At 49.5% G+C, this 16,484-nt stretch overlaps 1 protein-coding gene and 1 pseudogene across 1 annotated transcript; both read left to right on the forward strand.

The window, feature by feature from the left end:
• The first annotated feature begins 970 nt into the window (after positions 1 to 970).
• On the forward strand, positions 971 to 6,041 carry TMEM173 (transmembrane protein 173). Its single transcript, XM_006923042.3, has 8 exons — positions 971 to 1,159; positions 1,487 to 1,567; positions 2,088 to 2,314; positions 2,437 to 2,620; positions 2,862 to 2,970; positions 3,818 to 4,056; positions 4,796 to 4,982; positions 5,575 to 6,041. The coding sequence occupies exons 3-8, from the start codon at positions 2,088 to 2,090 to the stop codon at positions 5,772 to 5,774; spliced, it is 1,146 nt and encodes a 381-aa protein (XP_006923104.1). The 5' UTR covers positions 971 to 1,159; positions 1,487 to 1,567; the 3' UTR covers positions 5,775 to 6,041.
• Positions 6,042 to 14,266: 8,225 nt separating this feature from the next.
• On the forward strand, positions 14,267 to 14,385 carry LOC112471954 (annotated as a pseudogene).
• Positions 14,386 to 16,484: the final 2,099 nt, after the last annotated feature.

Consider the following 16,484-nt stretch of genomic DNA (forward strand, 5'->3'; position numbering starts at 1 on the left):
CTTCTCTTGTGCAACCTTGACTTTCTTTGGTTTTGAAGTAGCTGAGACCTTGTCCACCACAGAGGACCTTTTCAGGAGCCATTTGTAGGGAAGAGTAAATGTAGCGGATTCCCTCCATTCTTAGGAAATAATTTTCAAAACCAAGAGAGTTTTAAGGAAGTTAAAAGTTGCTCCTGGGAGGCCACTGGCATCTACAAATGTGGCATTTTCTTGTGTCTGGTTGTGATGTGGAGAAGGGTCAAAGCAAAGACCCTCTGACCTGGGCAGGAATGAACTGCTGCTGCTCTGTGGGTGCCACCCCACTCCCACTCTCCAGGTCTGCCCCATCTGCAAGTTGAATCAGCTTCTCAGGTTGCCAGGGAGTGGCCAGAGACACTCTCCATTTCAGGAGCAACTGTAAGCATGATACTGGGTCTTGGCACCTTCCCCTCTTTCCTGTGAAGTTGGGGCTCAGAGCAAGCCGTGCTTTGGAGCAACACACCTGGTTTCAAGTCTCTTCTCCCTCATTTACTAGCTGTGGGACTTGGGGCAATCTGAGCCTCAGATTACCCATATGTAAAATGGGGATAGTGTCATACCTAAGTAGCTGAATAGATTAAGTAAAACAACATATGAAACACTGGCATAATGTCTAGAGCATGGTAAGCACTTTTTACGTGCTTTGGCAACACACCTGGCTTCAAGTCTCTTCTCCCTCATTTACTAGCTGTGGGACTTGGGGCAATCTGAGCCTCAGATTACCCATATGTAAAATGGGGATAGTGTCATACCTAAGTAGCTGAATAGATTAAGTAAAACAACATATGAAACACTGGCATAATGTCTAGAGCATGGTAAGCACTTTTTAAAAATTATTATTATTATTGTCCATATGACTGCCTTTTTGGTTAGAACCACTAGATTCTCTCTGAGCAGTTACAGGCGTGGCCACTTCCTGTGCTGAGCTCAAACCCCACACTCCCCTGCTGGCTTTCTGCTCCTACCAAGCCCTTTACTGAAAGGCTGTTGTTACAGGAAATAACTTCCTTTTCCCCGCCTCTATCCTGATATCACAGTCTTCAGAAAAAGAGGATCTGCGTCTGCAAATCAGAATAAAAATAATCAGGCAGGGCTGCATGGTGTAGTGTGTGTTGCCTTAGCTGGGTGTGTGGAGTCACGCGTGGGTATTGGTAGAGTGTGTTTAATTGTGGGGGCTTGAGGGGAAGTTGGTGTTCGGGTTGCGGTTCAGGGGAGTGTGAGGGAGTTTCTGAACACCCTCGGCTTTAGGGCAGCAAATGGCAATGGAATGGAGGCCTTTGCAAGCTCCCCCCACCACACACCCCAGGACTGGTGTTTGACTTCTCAAGACCTTGTGGGAAAGGCTCTTCCTCTGCACTGAGGGCCAGGAAATACCCTTCTCCCCAGGGCACTCTAAGCTATAGTTTGATGAGATGCGACAGCTGGAGTGCTGTGGAGAAAGCTTCAATTGTTAACTTTTCGTTTTCAGGCTGCCTCCTTGGTGTCTGGGAGCCACTACACCAGGCCGTCTCTCCCTGTTGTCTTCCAGAAACAACTTTCGGTCTAAGAGGTAGGAGGTAGGATCAGGAGCAGCCCAGCCAGAGCTCCAAGGCTGAGGCCCCTGGGGACCCAGAAATGGGCGGCAGCCTTCTAGCTGCCCTGCCCCCACTCCCTGAACTGTGCTTTGCAGCTTTGCTGACTAAGATCTTTCTTGGGATGGGTTCTGGGGAGAGGGAAGTCCAGGTCCCCAAGGTTCCCTAGGTGAGTGGTACCTCATAGTACACTTTCAGGTCTGGGACAGTCACTGCCTTCTTTCTTCTCTGCACCTGTGGTCTCCCTGGGGTTGGGTGGGGTGTATATGTGTGGGCACATGCACTTCTCCACCTGCTCTGTTTTCAACAAATCTCTCCTAGACTGGAGCTCTGGGATGCTATATGCCCAGCCTGTCCCCAGAGGTGTCTCCAAGAGCAGCCTCTGGGTATGGCTAGGCATCAGGGAAAGGGATAGCTGGGGGCAGGTGCCCAGCAAGGGCCTCCTAGAACGATAGGAAAGTAAGGGGAGCATGGTCATGGATTTCTTTGTACCCATAGATGTCCCACTCCAGCCTGCACCCATCTATCCCGAGGCCCAGGGGTCACAGGGCCGAGATGGCAGCCTCTGTCCTGCTGATTGTCTGCCTGGCAGCCCTTTGGGTATTGGGGGAGCCATCGGAATACATGCTCTGGTGTCTGGGGCTCCACCTGGCTTCCCTGCAGCTGAAACTGCTGTTCAAGAGGGTCTGCTATCTGGCCGAGGAGCTGTGCCACATCCACTCCAGGTGACTCCCTGAAATTCCCATGGTGATTAGGCACCCAAAATGTCTCACTCCCCTGATCCCCAGCCCTGCCCCTCTCTCTGGCTGAGCTAAGCTGGGACCTGGGGCTTGGCTGTCACCTACAGGTACCAGGGTAACTACTGGAGGGCTGTTCGGGCCTGCCTAGGCTGCCCCATCCACTACGGGGTATTGCTGCTGCTGTCTTGCTATTTCTACACTACCCTCCCAAACACAGTTGACTCGCCCCTCACTTGGATGCTTGCCCAACTGGGCCTCTCGGAGGCACTGAGCATTCTTCTGGGCCTCCAGGTATGACACAAAGGGAAATGGAGGGTGTGGCCAAGTGGAGGCCATGGCTGGTTGTGACTTGTTCTGAGAGTGAGAGTGGGGTTAGTTTAGAGGTTGGGTCTTGGAGTAGAGCCTGTAATGTCCTGGACAGTGGGGTCAGCAGGGGCAGAGAAGGGAGCAAATTGGCAGCGGGTTGGTGAATATTCTTGAAGGAGGAGGACTCTTTCATGGAGGCTCCTCAGCCCTACCCTGCTGTCCACAGGCCTTGACCCCAGCTGAGGTCTCTACAATCTGTGAACAAAAGAACTTCAACGTGGCCCATGGGCTGGCATGGTCATATTATATCGGGTATCTGCGGCTGATCCTGCCAGGTGGGCCATCCTCTATGTCTCCATTTCTAGATCTATAAGATAGATAATAAGACATACAGCCTCCTGCGTCTCCATGACTCGCTATATTTTTCCAAATATTTTTATGTCTAACAAATCATTTGATTCCCAAAGCAATCCTATAGGCATGAAGAATGTTATTACACCTAGTTTACAGAAAGATATATTAAGTGACCTGCCCATGAATTCTTTCAATAAATATTTACTGCATGCTGTGTGCCCTTCATGTACATTTTCTCTTTAAATTCACACCCTATGAGGAAAGAATAATCATCAGCTGTTTAAGAGATAAGAAAATTGTGGTACCGAGAGATAAAGTGACTTGTCCAAAGGTACACAGCTTAGTGAGAGGAGGCAAGATTGAAGCCAGGTCTGTCCGAAGCCTGGCCCTTGACCACTCCACTGTGTTGTGTCTCATTCTTCTGAATTGCTGGCCAAGGCTGGGGTTCCCCCACATCTCACTGCTGCCTTCCCTTGACACTGTGGCTTCTGCTAGGAAACAGTTTGAGCTAGAGGTCTGGCTCATTGTACCAGGGATGCTAGCAATGTCACCTTCCAGGGCTCTGACTTCCTCTCAGAGCCCTGAAAGCTGTGGTGGGAAGGAGTGAGGCTGACAGAAAACTGGATAAAGGACAAGTGCGGGGGAATAAGGGTTGTTAGAGTAGGTGGCGGGGTGGGGAGGCTTCCTGGGTGCGCTTCCCCTCCCGGCCTCCTAGACAAGGCAAGGGGACGGGATACTCGGTTCTCTTTAACTACACATTGAGGGGACCAATAACCCAGGTGGCAGACAGGGTTAGTGGGAATGACTTCTTGGGCCTCTCCACCCCAGGGCTCCGGGCCCGGATCCATACTTACAATCAGCTCCACAGCAACACACTACGGGGTGTGGGGAGCCATCGGCTGTACATCCTCTTCCCGTTGGACTGTGGGGTGCTTGACGACCTGAGTGCGGCTGACCCCAACATTCGCTTCCTGGATGAGCTGCCCCGGCAAAGCGCTGACCGTGCTGGCATCAAGAGCCGGGTTTACACCAACAGCATCTATGAGCTTCTGGAGAAAGGGAAGCCGGTGAGTGTGTTGGGAGGTGGGTCCTGCTGGGGAGGGTAGAGCCTAGAGCCCCGGAACTCCAGGCTCTGACCAGGCACTGATAAAAGTTTACTGCCCTTCTTTGAGCTTCAGTTTTCTCAGTGACCCAAAGCTGGGCAAGATTCAGCACTGAATGAGGGCAATGATAAGTAACATTTATTGAGCACTTACACATGCCAGATGCTATTCTAGGTACTTCATCTGACCTCCTCAACAACTCACCACCACCCCCCGGTGGGATAGGGACTGTCGTGATCTCTACTTTACAGATGAGGAAACTGGGACTCTGAGAAGCAGGGAAAAAGTGGGTGATTTCAACCTGAGTATACCATGCTCTTGACCAAAAAGCTGCCCTAGATGAAGACTGTGAGAACATCTGACGGTTTTCACATGGATGGGTGGGGAGACACAAACCAGGGTTGAACCCCAGATTTGATTTCCAGCTGTAGCAATTGACAGCCTAGCTCGGTGGGCCTTGCCTTGGGATCTTATTTAGGAGAAGGTTTTGCGAAGGATAAATTCAGTGCAGCACTGGCCTTGATTTTAGGAGTGGGATATCAGAGGCAAAGGCCAATCAGACAGTGTAGACTCCATCAGGGTGGTGCCTCCCAGGATTCCATCTCTACAGACTGAGGGAATGGGGCCCCTGCATTGGTACTGGGGTCCAGAGTCTGTGTGCCTGGCTTCTGATTTAGTCTGGCCTTCCTCTCACCTCCTCCAGGTGGGCACCTGCGTCCTGGAGTATGCCACTCCCTTGCAGACCCTGTTTGCCATGTCACAGGATGGCCGAGCTGGCTTTAGCCAGGAGGATCGGCTTGAGCAAGCTAAACTCTTCTGCCGGACGCTTGAGGATATCCTGGCAGATGCCCCTGAGTTTCAGAAAAGCTGTCGCCTCATTGTCTACCAGGGTAAGGGGTTGATAGTCAGGGCAGGAGTCAGGGGTCCCAGGGGTTTCACAGGGGTCAGGAGGAGATACGACAGCACATGCCTTGGGCCTTCCCAAGTGGTCAAGATGTTCAAGCCCTGCCCCTTCTTTTCCTGAGAGAGGTCTCACCTCTCCACTTGGGACACTTGATTGTTCTGAGGTCTTTGGCTGTGGGTCCTGGATGGAGTGTGAAGAGGTGAGCTCTAGGGGCCCCTCATTTCACTTAGGGATGCCAAAGGAGGCACAAGAGCCCCAGGCCAGGAGCCAAGAAACTAGGGCTGCAGCCTCAGCTTTGCCACTATGTGACCTTGGGTCCCTTTCTGTATGACCTTGAGTCCCTTCCTGAGCAGCATCTGTAAAAGTTAGAAGGTAGAATTCTACTATCTCTAAAACCACTTCTAGCTCTAGGACTCCATGAAACCCTAACCCCAGTGGCTGGGATGGGGAGGGGCCCCAGGGAGGTGGGGAGGAGGGAAAGTTGGAGGATCTGCCCAGCAAGTCCTATGGGTATGTTTGAGTGGGAACGTGTGAGGTCCTCACTTCACTGCCCCCCCACCTTCCCCACCCTATTCCAGAACCTACAGAGGAAAGCGACTTCTCCCTGTCACAGGAGATCCTCAAGCACCTGAGGCAGGAGGAAAAAGAGGAGGTTACTGTGGGTACTGTCTCCTCCACGCTGCACCAAGAGCCTGTCTCCTCCACGCTGCACCAAGAGCCCGAGCTCCTCATCAGTGGCATGGATCAGCCTCTCCCACTCCGCACAGATATCTTCTGAGCCCCAGGGTTACCTTGCCTGAGCCCCCAGCAATCCCTAAGACTCTGGGTTGGGGGCTTTATTTAGCAGCTGGACGCCCAGCAGAACCATTTCCTCCCCTAGGAGACCTCTGAAAGAAAGTCCTTGGACTAGACATTGGGCAAGTTGTTTCACTTCTCTGAGCCTCAATATCCTTACTTATGAAACGGATCATAATCATCACCCTACCTACCTCACAGGGTTGTTGTGGGGATCGTGACTGTATGGGAGTTTCCTATAAACTATAAATGCCACATCAACATAGGACACGTGCCTGGTGTCTTCCATTGGACCGTCCTAACCTATTCTCCACTCCTCTCTGCCTCCTCTGCCCTGGGATGGCATCAACAGGCTCCCTTGCCCTCTGGCTTCTAGTTATGTTTAGTCAATGAGGAGCCTCAGAAAGAGAATGGAGGGAAGGAGGAAGGCGAGGTTGGAGTGTTTATTCCCCCGGCTCCCTCCCTGTGGTGTCAAGGTCACTGTGGGCTCTTTACCTCTTTTGACCAGACTTTCTCAGAAGCCCAACCTCTCTCCAGGTTCCATGAACTGCTCTCTCCCCTTGCCCCTTCAGGCCCAGCAGTGGTATCAGCTCCCCACCGATGCTCGATGCTTGTCCAGGAGTACTAACTCTTCCTTGCAGTTTCCTTATACCTGCCCTTTCTAAATGGTCGCCTTTTTAAACACTCCTCAGATTACATATTTGAGTGTGCCATCGTTTTCTGGCTAGAATCTGACTGATACAGCGATTGGCATTTATTATCTTTGGTGTCCAAATAGGCTTGTACGGAAATGCTTCCTTACACTTCTCCTCATTCTACTACAGGGCAGTGAGGTGGCGGATATCATTTCAATGGTGACAGGGCCCACCAGGTGGTCTGAGGGCAGAGAGCTGGGCAGCACACCCCACTCCACCTGCCCTTCCAGTGCCCTTGTCTCCAGGCTTGGGGGGCAGGGTGGGACCAGGGGCTGCCTGAGGGAGCACACAGCTGCCATGAGGGGTGCACTGCTGTGTCCTGGGCAAGTGGCTGTTCAGAGAAGCAAAGGCCACTGAATAAATGTCTCCAGATGAGAGAGCTTGCAAAAGGATAAAGGGGGAAGAGGGTTTGTGTGAGGAGGTGGGACATAACCTGGGGGACCCTGGACAACACAGCGAGCCACTTGCCATACCTTATACCATTACTGTTAAAACTGAGCCACTACAACAAGACTGTGTGGGCAAAATTGCCCCCATCTGGGAAGGGAGGTGGCCCATTTCCACCAGTTCCATTCGTTCCCCCCAGATCTTGTTTCCTCCCTCCCACCTTTGTTATCACAAATGCTCAATATGCATTTCTGAGTACAGCATGATTGTGGAGAATGCCTCCACACACAGACACACATTTCAGAAGAGACTGACTGCCCCCAAGGATGACAGAGCCAATAGAGTAAAGGGGGAAACAGTCTCCTCCTCTCCCCAGCTGTCCCAGTCATTTTGTCCCCAAGGCCTGAGAATCCTCTAACATCACACCAGTCACTCCTACACCTAGAAACCTGCCCAGAATCAAGGGCCTTCCCAACACGACTTTCCCCACCCATGAAGCCCCTAACATGGTGCTCAAACTGTGGAGTCTGACGGTCCCAGGATCAAATCCTGCTCCACCACTTAGTACGTGTGTCCACCTGGGTGTCTTGATATCCCCAACTACAAAATGGGAATAACAGTAGCTCCTCCCTCCAAGGTTTTATGAGTCGTGAACAGTACAATATCTGCAGGCCCACAGAGGAGCCCAGTGCCCAGGACGTAGCTGGCCCTTAAGAAGGAGCAGTGATTAATATTATAGCTGCCTCTTGTCAGTCCCAAAGGAGGCAAGCCAGTCCTCTGCACATATTACAATCTCTACTTCTGTTCCTCTTCATCTTCTGTTATTTCCCAGCCTCCTTGATTATGCTGGGGTCTCAGTGAGGGAAATCCTCAGGGTTGACTTATCCTCATGTGTTCCCAAAGGTAAAGCACCCAGAGGTCCCTCCATAAATGTCTGGCTGCATGCTCTTCACTGCATGTGAGGCTCAGAGGTGTCAGGGAATGGGGTGCTTTTCCGGAGAGCCACTGGGAGGCCCAGCTCTGCCCCACTGGCCTCCTGCATCTTCCAGGCCCCTCCCCCTGCAGATCTTCTCACTTCTTTCTTCTCCTAGACAAGTTCCATGGAGCTCCTTTTCCATTCCGGTTTTTCCATTAGTTGGAAGGTTCTAGATCTGGGAATGTCCTGGGGTAAATTCTAGGCTAGTCCCAACAAGTTCACTCACACAGAAAATGGGAGATAATGACAGCACCCAAATTTTCCCCATCCTATCAAGGAAAGGCAAGACGAGAGTCTTGCCCTAAGATAGTGAGGGCCATTCAAAAACAATTTGGGGAACTATAAGTGGTGCTTGGGGCTTTGCATGGGCCTTAGAAGTTGTTGACAAGGCCTGGTCCCTGACAGCCGAAAGATGTCCCCAGTCAGCGAAGGGCAATAGATTTTCTTTCCTTTCCTGAATGCCAGAGAAGGCAGAGCCCTGAGCTTTTTGCCTTGGCTCTTCCTGGCTGGCCCTCACAGGACCAAGGGGCTGTAGGTCAGGGCATCTACAGGAAGCCTCTGATGTCCCTGCACAGGGGAAGCTGCGCAGTAGAATTTCCAAGCTGGACTTACCTTGACACCCAAAGGAGAGGAAATTAAGGGTAAGAGGAGGGGTAGGGACTTGGAGAAGGAGGTTCAGAGGTCCGGTGGTCCCTGAAGAGGAGGGAGTAGCTTTGTAAAGGCGGCCTTGGGCCTTGGGAATGCTCACAGCAGCATGTTTCTGGGCAGGGCCATCAAGCTTCTTTTATTTCCTCTGTCCACGACAGGGCTTTCTCTATATTCTGCTGAGAGGGCAGCTCCAGCTTAGTCCATGTGTGCACTTCTGAAGCTCTGACACCCAGGCTCCAATTTGTTTTTGCCCTAATTCTCTATCCAGTTTCTTGTTCTGAGCCAGGTCAGGCCAACTTTCCAAAGTCTCCCTCCTACAGATATGTAACTTCATCGATGCTGAGCCTAGGCCCATCTGGCACAACGTAGGAGCCACGGATAGAAGGGCTCTGCTGGGTGTCTTCGTGACTGTCCTGGGGGCCCAACACTCGCCAGTGGATGAGGTAGATGCCACCCTCCAGTTTTGGGGCTGGTGGCTCTGTGGGGAGAGTAGCATGGCCCTTGTGTAGCCTTGGCCCAAAGTGGACTGCTATCACAATACAGACTGCCAGTAGAACAAAGCCAGCTACGATGACGGTGAGCAGGGGCAGCCCGTCCCCTCGAGGTTGTTCCCAGGCTCCGCCTAGCACTTCTGGGAGCCTTCTCTGGGGCTCCTGCCCCGCCGAGCCGTTTACAGCTGAAGAAAGCCAGGGATAGTGGCCAGCCTGGGAGGGGAGTGGCAGAGAGGGAAGGTGACATGGGTATGTATACACAGAAAAAGACCAAAATAAAAAGAGACAAGCACCCAAAGGGAACTGAAAGAGAGAAAGAGAGAGAGGAGCAGAGACGAAGAAAAAGAGAGACAGAATGATGACGAGAGAGAGACAGAGAAACATAGAGATAAAAACACACATAGCAAAAGAAAGAATAAAAGAAAAAGATAGACAGAGGGAGATACAGAGAGAAAGAGAGAGTTACAAAGAGAAAAAGAGAAAGAAAAAGAGAGATAATGAGACAGCAGTGAAGATAGATACAGAGATAGAAACCGAAGAAAAAGAAATAGAGATAGGGAGACAAAGTTGTTCAGAAAGGAGCAAAGAGAGGTGCTTCATTACATTATGGCATATTTGGCCCTCAAGTCCTCTCCCACTGCCCTCTCTTCCCAGGTCTCCACCAAAATTCCTACACAGATCCCGTGTCCTACATCAGGAATCTTAGCACACTAAGGGATGCTGTCCCACGTCCCTGGCAGTGGGCGGTGAGCAGCTGCTTCTTAAAGTCCTGAGAAAAGGGCGTCATTGTGTCCAGCGTCCTAGGTTCCCCCTACTCACATGGAAGGCGGAGGGAAGGCACCCTGGGGGGGAGGGAGAAAGGAAAAGGAGAAGAAACCTTGGGGTGAGGCGAGGGGGATACCACATCCGTAACATCCCCCAGGCCTCAGGATGGGGTTCAGGGGCCTGGAAGGGAGGGAATGCCCAGTGTGCATTCCTGGTTCTGCCGGGGTCGAATTGAGGAACCGACGCCAGGTTCTCCCTCTTCAGGGTCCCAGCACTCTCCTGCCTAAAGCTGGAGGGTCTGATCCTTACCTCTGTCTCCACCCTGCTAAGTGTAGGGTTAGGGGAGGTTGCAGTGAAGGTAGCAAACCTCCACACTGTAAACTCCAGAGCTGGCAAGGTTATCAAAGGCTCAGGAAACCTTTTCTCCCTAGCCTCCTTGTCTCCATCTGGACCACGAGGAGCAGGCCCTCTGGGGTGGAGTCTCCCGACTAACTCTCAGCCCTCAGCTTGGCCCTTCCCATGGGTAGGCACTGGGGTCCAGGAAAGGCTATCCAGGACAAACTAACTCCCTTTAGTCTCTCAGTCCCCAGCATGTGTCCCTTCCCATGTAGAAAGCTACCCACCCCGACTTGAAAGTCTGAGGCTCCGTGGGGCCCAGCCCACAGAGCTCCCAGAAAAAGACCAAGGCAGTGGGTGGAGAAGCAGCTCCGGATGTGCAGGGGAAAAAGGGAAGCACAATCGGTGAAAGGCAAGGGGCCCCTGCAGACAGTCAGGCCAGCCTGGTAGGAGGGGGTGAGTGGAGAGTCTACCTGGTGCATTGTCTGGCTGGCGGCAGCACAAGACTCCCTCAGGACTGGTGGCCAGCTGAGCAAAGGAGAATCTGCCACTCTAGCTCAGCCTCTACCTGGAGCTGCCACGTCTGTGGGGTTCACGGAGCACACACCCTCTGTACACACACCCTCACCACTCTCTCCCGCGCTTTCACTTCCTTGAACATGGGGACTATACTGGGGCCAGCCCTTAACTCTGATAGTACCTTGATCTTACTCTTTTCATGCTCCCCGCCAGCTTTGGGGGTCTGGGTCTGCCGGCCCACCCCTCCTGCACCTGATCTCAGACACTTGGCCATTGTCCCCACCCTGTCCCGCTTCCATCAGGACGTGCCCTCTCCCCACCCCAATAATTTTTCTCTTGTAACGTTCTTTGATTTTTTTTAATGCAATATCACAAACATATTGTAAAGTGCAGACTATAATATACTAAATCTCTCTGTCCCAACTAACAGCTCTGTCCGTCTCAATAGTTTGTCACATCTATTTTAAAAATTTTTGAGAACTAAAATATTACAAATAAAATAGAAGCCCCACTCCCTGATCTCTCCCCTCCTTCTCACCCCAGGGATAACCATCTTGTTGAATTTGATGTTTATCATTCTCATACAAGGCATTCTTTCCTCTTTGAGTTTTTTCTTCTTTGATTTGTACAAATATGAATTCTGTATGTTTCTTTGCATTTGTCTGAATGTAACTTCATTTGAGAATGTGGGTACTTTAATATGTCCGAGTCACAAAAAGTGCTCACCAGTCTCTCCACAACCTGGAGACCATTTATTAAAAATAATTTTTGGTCCCAACTAACTCCACGGGACCAGCCACTCCTCATCCTGTCCCTGGTTGTACACGTATTACCTTCCATTCCAGGCTGGAGACCAGGAGACCTTCAGTAACTCCCCTCACCCAGTGGTTCCATCCTGATTCCTTGGCTCTCAGCCAAGCTGCTTCACACCCTGACATTCAGGAACCCCATTCAGACCTCCAAGCTTACTTTAGCCCAGGTTACTGAGTTGCTGACTTGACCTGCAAAATGAATGAGACCAATGGCTAGCTGGCCTCAAAGCTAGCTAGGAGGCTGGCCCTCTCCCAATGTGATCAAAGGCTCTAGTCATTCTCTACTTCCCACACTGGGCCACTTAGCTGGAGTCTGGATTCTGCCACAGTCCAGAGGTTCAGCCACTGCTGTTTGCTTCCTGCCTCTTCAAGATACACATCCCATTGTTCTCACAAGCACCATCACTGGAGCTCTAGTCCCTGAGTCCAAAAACCCAATTTCTGATCCTTTTGATGACTAATTCTTCCCTTTCCCTGCCTCATCAGTCCTGGACCTATCTCCTAAAGGTCTTCAAAAAGGATAAAGCAATGGAATTTCTGGACTTTCCAGACTACTGCCCCAGCCTTCTCTCACTCTCCTATCTCCACGCCCACTGTTGTGAGTTGCTCTTCCCCGTTCCTACCATCTAAACATTAACCATCTTTCATGGCTGAGTTCAACTCCTAAGTTGAACTTAGTGTTACCTCCTCCAGGAATGTATTCTTCTGCCCACTATACTGAAGTAGGTTTCTCTTTTCCTTAAACCCTGTAGCAATATGTCTCTACATCACTCCTGACATTTGTCATACTTTGTGTTCTGTTGTAGGTGTGCGAAGGCTCATTTTACTTCCTAGCCTGTGAACCCCAGCAAGGCATTATTACAGTGTTGGTAATACACGCAAGTGCTGGACAAGAGTTTGCTGAATAGAACAGGAACCTGCACAAGCCCCCACGCCCACCCCATCCTTAGTCCTGGAGGCTTGTAAGGAGAACCCTTCACCTGCGGGGAGGGCACTTCTGATCCACGACGAGTGTTCACTGACTTGCTTCCTCTGTCTCTTTTTGGCTTTTTGTTGTCATGGAGCCTCTTAGATTTAGGGGGCTAAAATGATTAAGAATCTGCTTTTATTTCACAGAGAAGAAAAGTACTGGCTTTTGAGATCGAGCACTGGGACCAAGGATGAAAAGATCCTGGGGTCCACCCCACCATCATTCCTCAGTTCTGTACACTGGGGTCACTTCTCTTTTTCAACTCCCCAGGGGAGGTGGAAGTGGCCCTGTTGGCCTAAGTAAGGCAAGGAGCAGCCCTTCTTCCCTCACTCTGTCCCCACTGAAGACAGCTAGGGTTAGGAGTCAGCAGAGGAACTTAGGGGAACATTCTGAGCAGGCCAGCAGGAGGTTGCTCTGATAGGGGAGATCTGAGAGCTGGCTGACTTCCGGGGCTCATCGTACGCTCTGGGTCATGGGAGTAAGCCAAGAGCAAGGTCTGCCCATCTCAGCCACATCCTACTTCCAGCCTTCTTACTACAAGCTATAGATAGGTCTATAAAGGGTGTGGGATTTCTTTGTGGGGTAATGAAAACATTCTAAAATTGTGATGATGATCGCACAAGTCCCTGAACTATACTAAACACCACTGAATCGTACACTTTAAATGCATAAATTACATAGTATGTGTCTTAGTCTATTCGGGCTTCTATACCAAAATACCATAAACTAGGTGGCTTATACACAACAGGAATTTATTTCTCACAGTTTTGCAGGCTAGGAAGTCTAAGATCAAGGCGCCAGTACATCTGGTGTCTGATGGGAGCCCACTTCCTGGTTCACAGATAGCGCCTTCTCACTGTGGCCTCCCACAGCTGAATGGGCAAGCTGGCTCACTGCCACCTCTTCTTTAAGGGCACAAATCCTAATCGTGAGGGCTCTGCCCTAATCACCTAATCACCTCCCAAAGGCCCCATTTCCTAATACCATCATCTTGGCAGTTAGGATTTCAACATATGAATTTTGAAGGGACACAAACCTTCAGCCTATAGCAGTATATGAATTATATCTCAATAAAGCTGCTTAAAAAAAAAAGCCACACACCTATTAGAATGGCAACGACAATGCGACAGGCCTATAGCTGTTCACGGCAGAATCAATCATGAAAGGAAACACTGGAAGCAGCTTAAATGTTCAAAAACAGAAAGATGATTAAATAGACCACAGAATAGTATATAAGTTACCATCAAAAATTATCACTATGAAGTCTGTGAGCCAGCAGAAAATGTTTATGGTTTGAAAATAAGGGGAAGGTTTCTTCTTCCTCTTCCTTTCCTTTCTGGAATAATTCAGTAATAAAGGTGACACAGAACAGGTAGACAATGTGCCTGTGGGGTAGGGGGAGTCACAGTGGCCCAGAGCAGGGTGTTGGGGCTCACAAGGAGTAAGAAAGGCATCCATATGGTTAGACATGGCCCAGTGTGGACAGTCAGAGCCTGAGTGGGGTGTGGAAGTCATCTGTGAGGCGAGAGTGGCAACAGAGATGGGAACGTGGTTATAAGGGAAATGATCAAATAAGGACAATAGAAGCCAGATTTCAGAGAAGGGCCTTGGAGAAGCTACCCTCTTGTAGCAAAGAGCACACCACTTGGGCCTCAGTTTCTCAATACCATTTGCCACTAAAAGGAACTAGGGTTCCTTGGAGAAATAGCATTTCCAAGACTGGGGCAGGTAAAGCAAGAGATGAACCCAAAACATCTCATTATGCCAGGAAAGTAAGGAAGTGCTCAATGTGTCGAAAGGATACAGAAGCCAGCCTGAAGGGGCTCCCAGTGACCAAACTGGGGAAGATCTGAGCATCAAAAGAATAAATGATTCTGTCTACAGCCATGCTACCCTGAATAAGCCCGATTCCATCTGATCTCGGAAGCTAAGCAGAGTCGGGCCTAGTTAGTATTTGAATGGGAGACCACCTAGGAAGATCAGGTGCTGTAGGCATAAAAAATAAAAATAAATAAAAAAGAATAAATGATTCTAATATTCACATAGTTTGAAAGTATTTTCCCCTAAAATACTTATTAATTTCAAAGAGGAAAAGAGTAAGTTTAAAGTGGAGAAAGTTGGCTATAGTTGAATGGTGGTCTCCAAAAAGATAGATCCATATCTTAATCTCGAGAACCTGTGTGAATGTTACCTTACTTAGAAAAAGAGTCTTTGAGATATAACTAAGTTAAGGATCTTGGGATGAGGAGGGCATCCTGGATTATTGAGATGGGCATTACATTCAGTGACAAGTGTCCTTGGAGGAGACACACAGAGAAGAAGACACAGAGGAGATGGTGATGTGAAAACAGAGACAGAGGCTGAAGCGATGCAGCTACAAGCTAAGGAAGCCAAGGAAATGCCCAACGGCGACCAGTAGGGGGGAATGGATCCTCTCTAGAATCTTTGGAGGGAGTGTGGCCCTGCCAATACCTTGATTTTGGCTTCCGGCCTCCAGAGCTGTGAGAGATTACATTTCTGTTCTTTTAAGTCACCAGTTTACAGTAATTTGTATGCAGCCACAGGAAACTAATACATTAGCAGATACCACCTTAAGCAAGGGATCAAATGAACCTCCTTGGTAATGGAACAAATCAAAATCAGTTGATAGAATGCAAACAGACACATACAGCATTGCTTCTGTGACATTCCAAAGATGCATGACCTAAATCAAATCACAAGGAAATATCCCACAAACCCAGATGAAGGAGACTCTACAAAATAACTGGACTATAACCTTTACAAATGTCAAGGTCATGTAAGTCAAGGAAAGACTAAAGAACTGTTCCAGATTGAAGGAGACTAAAGAGACATGCAATGAGTAACTTCTAAACTGGACCGTTTTGCTATAAAAGACATTATTGGGACAATTGTCAAAATTTGAATGGACTCTGAGGATTATATGGAATTAATACCCTAATTTGGATGGCTGTATTGTGATTATGTAGGAGACTATTCTTATTTGTAGAAAATACACACTAAAGTTTTCGGGGATGGTGGGGCATTCTGTTGGCAATTTACTCTCCAATGGTTCAAGGAAAAAAGTTCTGCATAACATACTTCCAACTTTTCTGTACATCTGTGATTGTTTCAAAATAAAATATTAAAAAATAAAAAATAAAGGAGGAAAAGGACACAAATCATAAAATGATTGCATATATATATGCATATTATCACAGACTGAAAGGAAATCTATAATAATAATAATTATGTTAAAGAGGATTTGTGTAACATTTCTCTGCTTTTAAATCTTTTGAGTTTAAAGAAAATCTTTTGAGTTTAGTTCAATAAATATATGCTGAGGATTTGCTATATGTCAGGCATTGTGCCAGGTCCCAGGGATACTGAAATAAGTGACGATGCTGACCTGTGTCTGCAGGAGAGAGTACCATGGGACATTAAGGACAAGGGTGCTGCTGGAGCACGGAGACCACCTGACCCCACTGCAAGGGAAGGGCCTGGAGAGAGGGATGCTTGGAATGTGGTCCTCTTGTGTTTCTATTAAGAATAACAATAATGAAAGATGTAGGGAGTCTCATCTGCATTGGGAGCCCTGAGGAGGGAAAGGAATGTGGAGAACGCAGAGTCTGTAGAGCATGGGCGGCTGGTGGGCTGAGCTTTAGGGCTGGTGGGCTGAGCTTTAGGGCTCAATCATGGTCTGAAACAGTATGGGGAGGGATTGGAGTTACACTCCAGAAAAAACTCTAGGTGGTGTGTGGAGGGACCTGGTGGACTCCTAGGAGAAGGGCAAGGGGGATTGCGGGGGACAGGTTGACATCACTGGTCTTTGTGCTCAGACCCTGGAGGAGCCCACAGTGGCCCTAGTTCAGGCCACGTGGAGCCCCGGAGCGCAGTCACTGATGTTTTGGCCTTACATCCTCAGCTAGGCTGTCCTGCTGAGCAGGGCCCCTGGAGCCAGTCCCAATCTGTTTCCTTCTATTCTTTGACAGGAAGCTCCTGGAGAGCCAGCCCCCACCCCCTCCCCGCCCCAGCACTCCCTCTCTCTTTTCCACTATGGACAGAGTCTTCACGGAACGTCTGCCTGCCCGTCAGAG

Source organism: Pteropus alecto, unplaced genomic scaffold (genome assembly GCF_000325575.1).
Source record: "Pteropus alecto unplaced genomic scaffold, ASM32557v1 scaffold78, whole genome shotgun sequence".
NCBI classification, from domain to species: Eukaryota; Metazoa; Chordata; class Mammalia; order Chiroptera; family Pteropodidae; genus Pteropus; species Pteropus alecto.